At 36.7% G+C, this 4,684-nt stretch overlaps 1 protein-coding gene across 3 annotated transcripts in view; it reads left to right on the forward strand.

The window, feature by feature from the left end:
* LOC105557169 overlaps positions 1-4,684 on the forward strand; it is a 10,155-nt gene that overhangs the window by 4,239 nt on the left and 1,232 nt on the right. Inside the window, exons 2-7 of one of the 3 annotated variants that reach the window (XM_012004340.1) lie at positions 2,374-2,701; positions 2,885-3,220; positions 3,510-3,766; positions 3,842-3,980; positions 4,199-4,494; positions 4,543-4,684. In XM_012004340.1, coding sequence (XP_011859730.1) covers positions 2,384-2,701; positions 2,885-3,220; positions 3,510-3,766; positions 3,842-3,980; positions 4,199-4,494; positions 4,543-4,684 — 1,488 coding nt within the window. In that variant the 5' untranslated portion in view covers positions 2,374-2,383. Of the gene's footprint in view, positions 1-2,373; positions 2,702-2,884; positions 3,221-3,509; positions 3,767-3,841; positions 3,981-4,198 lie in introns of all 3 variants that reach the window. The other 2 variants (XM_012004339.1, XM_012004338.1) reach the window with 2 other exon arrangements.

Below are 4,684 nucleotides of genomic sequence, written 5' to 3' on the forward strand. Positions count from 1 at the left end.
CACACGTTGTTGATCGTTCACGTTGACAGTGTAAATTTTCCACACTAACCAGGCAATGTTAATTTCACATCGATAAAGTGAGAATTATATAAACACCTGTATGGGTGTTCATTCCATACCATTGGTGAGAATTTACATTCATATTTTTTAGAGTGTAACAAAATTGTTCCCGGAAATATTATTTTGCATTAAAACTCATCACAATTCGGTATTTGGTACTCTCGAAATTGAATAAAGTTGAATGAAAAAATTTTGGATTTTATCTGGAGATTACGAAGAATGGGACTTTATTTCTCATATTACATATCTTTCTTAATTTACAAGCTCATTTATAATTCAAACCTCGTTCCAACATGACAGATAATTTTGTTAGATAAAATTATTTTCAAACCGATGAAAATAAATTAGCAAGTAATGAAAAGACAGATTTTACTCCTTAAACTAACAGTAGATATTTTGAAACTAATTATTCGAGGTTTATTTCGAACAGTTACTCATCGAAGTAAGCAGAAAGGTGTTGATACGTAATATGAGTTTAAAATCATTTGTCTTCTACCGGGGATCTCCAAAAAACATCGTGAGAACGTGTAAGTCTCAAAGAATATTAAAGTATCCTATTGTATACGGCTAAATCCTAATCTGTGAAACGTGTCCGCCACTCCCTTGGGAATTTCCAACAACATTATACATGTTTCCTATCTCTTTCAGGCGACGTTCCGGTATTGTTCGACGCGCTTAAAGACACTATTATTCCCGGTATACGTCGCAAGATTGCGCCTCAGTGTTAGCACAATAGAAGTATTGTAAATTCATTAATGGTTGACATTGATTCATTTTATACATTTGCACAAAAGCATCTTGGTTAAATAAAATACTAAAAGAGTGTAAAACATCAATACAGTCACCATAGATACACGATAAAATTAAAATATGTCGAAGATTATCTTAGATGCAAAACAATTTAATATTTAATGTTTTAAATTATTTTGCATTCATTGTAAACAACATTTTTGGGTTTTCTCGGGGGAAAAACAGCTGAGGGCATTGTGGTGTATAGATTTGCGGCATTACTGGGCGTTTTTGGGCATTAGGCCATGCTGGGGTATTGTAAAGATAAAATAAGATATTCAAAAATAAGATAATTCAACATATATATTACAATCTGCTTGAGCGAATTATATAAAGCATTTTGGAAAAAAAATGCAATTAATGTTACGTGCCTGTAGTTGTTTCTGAGTAATTAGAAATACTAGAGACGATGGTTCTACGTTGCTCACTGGATAAATGATTGTTGGCCTATTAGCGCAATGTACACTGAATAAAATTAGATATTAATTTTCTTGCGGTTACATATGGCAAGAACTCAAGATTATGTCTCATAAATTATACATGTCTGTAGTTTACCGAATTTTCTATTGGGTTTTAGAACAAATTTAATATTATTTGTCCTTCGTAAAAAGAACTGATCCTTCTCTTCTGTCTTAACAAGTTTTTAGTATTCAAGTATTAAATATTTCATAGAAATATTATATTCCGAAATATCTAAAATATTCAGAGAAATAAATTTAAAATTATGCTTAAAACATTATTAATTATGAAATAATTTAGTAAAATCTCACTAATCTATATAAATAATGAATAAAATTAAACAGTAAATTGCAAAGATTCGCGTTTATCGGTCTGTCACGCATTCAATGCGAATTTTCATTTTACGCATATTTCCTGTTCTTAGATATTTCTATCATATAGTTTCCTGACTGTTTATCTCCACTAGTCCTCTCTATTTTCATAGATAATTAGCCAGATGCTGGCACAATTGATTACATTATTCCGAATTAATGTCGCTTGGAAACGCATGTCTCGTGCACAACAATACAAAGCATTTTTGCATATTCGTGCCTTGATTATTATCTGCAGGAATGTACAAAATGTTTACTCTCGGTGACATATTAATATATGTATATCAACGATATTGCGAAATGTACTGTTATCGTATTTCCAAGTGAAATTGTATATTTCTCGGAACGACGTTCGCCTCTCGTTTATGTGTACGACGAGTAATTTTACGAAGCACATGCCATTAGACGTTATTATTATGTTTACGAGGCTCCGCTGTGCTCACCGCATTGAATGCGAAATCTGTAAATTCATGGTCGCGAACCAGTAACTGTAAGTTTCTTCGAGAAACGAAACATGTTCACTTGCCATAAACCGATTATTTCAATCTATTGGAGTCACCAAACGAGAGAAAAACAAACAGAAAATGATTAAAAAATAGTTCAAATATTTTTAAACAAACTCCTGATATCAGCATCCTTTGCGTTCTATTTTTTTTCAAAAATTGTAATACAATAAATATTGTTTTTTTTGCAGACACGAAAATATGGTTCGAGCATGGTTGTTGTTTGGCGTTCTGGCGTTGGCCAGTGGTCAGATTATTTATCCAGATCAATATGACAAGATGACGGTTGACCTTGGCGTCGGTCGTGCGTCAATACCCAACGGTTCTCCCGCGTTGCAAGCGGCCAGCAATAGTCAGCCCGTTCAGGTCGATCACCAATTCAACGGAGAACCTGCCCCGCAGTTTGACGCCGCGGGATCAGCAAAAGGACAATTTTACCCCACGACTACCGCTCGCGTACCCCTGTACTCATCAGTAAACCCGACACCCAGCCCGCAACCCATGCCTTGGGGCAATCATGTAAATCATTACTTTGTTATTTGCACGCGCAATCACGATGATTACTATAAATCTCTCATGTGGATTTTTTTTAGTTCTTATTTAAAGTCTAAAGATATTGATGAGTCAAGGAAATGTTTACGCGTCCTTGATCATTCGTGGCATACATCCGTTCTCGCGCATTAATGAAACTGTCGATTTCAGGTGAACGACATTATATCCAGAGGAATCACAAAGTTCGCTCTGGATTTGGATAGAACGATTTCCAAAACCTCGGGCACATCGGTGACTAATCAACCCGAGAATGTGGTCTTTTCTCCGCTCAGTGTATCCGTCGCCTTATCGTTGGTCTTGTTGGGTTCTTCCGGCAAGACCTTCGAGGAGATCACCCGAATGCTCGGCTTAGAGACCGGTGTCGATATATCCCAGCACTCGGAGATCGTTCATCAGATGTTCGGTCAGCTCCTGGCCATCATGAATTACAGGGTTGAAGGTAGCAACTTGCCGCGCGTGAATTCCGCCAGTGGTGTATTCGTCCAGGTAAATTTATATATTCAACAAGTTTATTTCATTATTTGCGTTATATTTATGTCGTGGGATAATTTGCAGTCTAACAAAATATCGGGTTCAAATCCGTTATCTAAGTTTGCTGCAGAGATTTTCACGTAATAATATATGGAATTAATGATATCCTTAAATTACGTAAGTTAATGAAAATAAAAATCGCGGATTAAATTTGAGGGATATAAATAGAAACATTTTTTTTATTTCAATTCAAAGTAAGAACGTGCTTCTAATAGACTTGACGTATTTTTTATTTCTATTCCAGCAAGGATATCCGATTCGACCCGAATTCCGTGCAATCAGCGAGAATGCGTACAATAGCGAAGTGATAAATTTAGATTTTCAAACAAAAGGCAGGGAAGCGCGAGACACAATCAACGCTTGGGTGAAACAACAAACAATGAACAAAATCGATAGTATCTTGAGTCAACAGCCGGATCCATTGACCACCGTGATTCTTGTATCCGCGCTGTATTTCAAAGGTGAATGGGATAAGCATTTCATAGGAACAATGACACGGAGGTACGTGATTTTATTTCGACTGGCGACGATCCTATTTTTATTCTCTTGGTAATCAGCAAAGTTTTTTTGCTTTAGGAAACAATTTTTCATCGAGCCAAATGACACGAGCAAAGTGGTCGAGATAGATATGATGTACAACGGCGGTAATTTTCCCTTTTACGAGGACAAATCGTTGGGTGTTAAAATATTGGCTTTGCCGTACAAAGGCTTAGAGGTAAACATTTAAAAGTATTAGTTACACCGTGGCTCTTTATATACAACAGATTAAGTTTAAATTTACAATATCTTACCTTCAGAATCTTACAAATATTAAATTTATGAAATGTTTTCTTTAATATCTCTTTATATTATTATTAATTTATTATATTAAGAAATATGTGTGAATGTTCTCTTTCAAGTAATACAATTCACGTGGACTTTTTTTATTTCAAGACCTCCATGTACGTGCTTCAACCGAAGGCTGAAGGTGCCGCTGCATTGAAGAGCTTTCAGGAGCAACTGACGCCTGAGACTATTGAGTATCTAATAAGCAATCTGAAAAACGAGACCTGCATCGTCGGCTTTCCCCGTATGAAACTCTCGAGCACACTGAATTTGAACGGAGTGCTTTACAGTCTAGGGCTACACTCATTATTCGATCCAAAGGATGCGGATTTAAGTCTCTTGTCAAATGGATTTGGTCAACCGCCACTACCACCAATTGTGCCGCTTCCGCAAGCGTTGCCCACATCGATCCCGCAAGCGTTGCCCACGTCGATCCCGCAAGCGTTGCCCACGTCGATTCCGCAAGCATTGCCCACAATAAATCTACAACCATTCCCTACGGTCCCAAAAGCATTGCCTACGTCGATTCCACAACCATTCCCTACGTCGATTCCACAACCATTCCCTACGTCGATTCCACAACCATTCCCTACA

This window comes from Vollenhovia emeryi, unplaced genomic scaffold (genome assembly GCF_000949405.1).
Source record: "Vollenhovia emeryi isolate VEMERY1.0 unplaced genomic scaffold, V.emery_V1.0 DF939585.1, whole genome shotgun sequence".
Classification (NCBI taxonomy): domain Eukaryota; kingdom Metazoa; phylum Arthropoda; class Insecta; order Hymenoptera; family Formicidae; genus Vollenhovia; species Vollenhovia emeryi.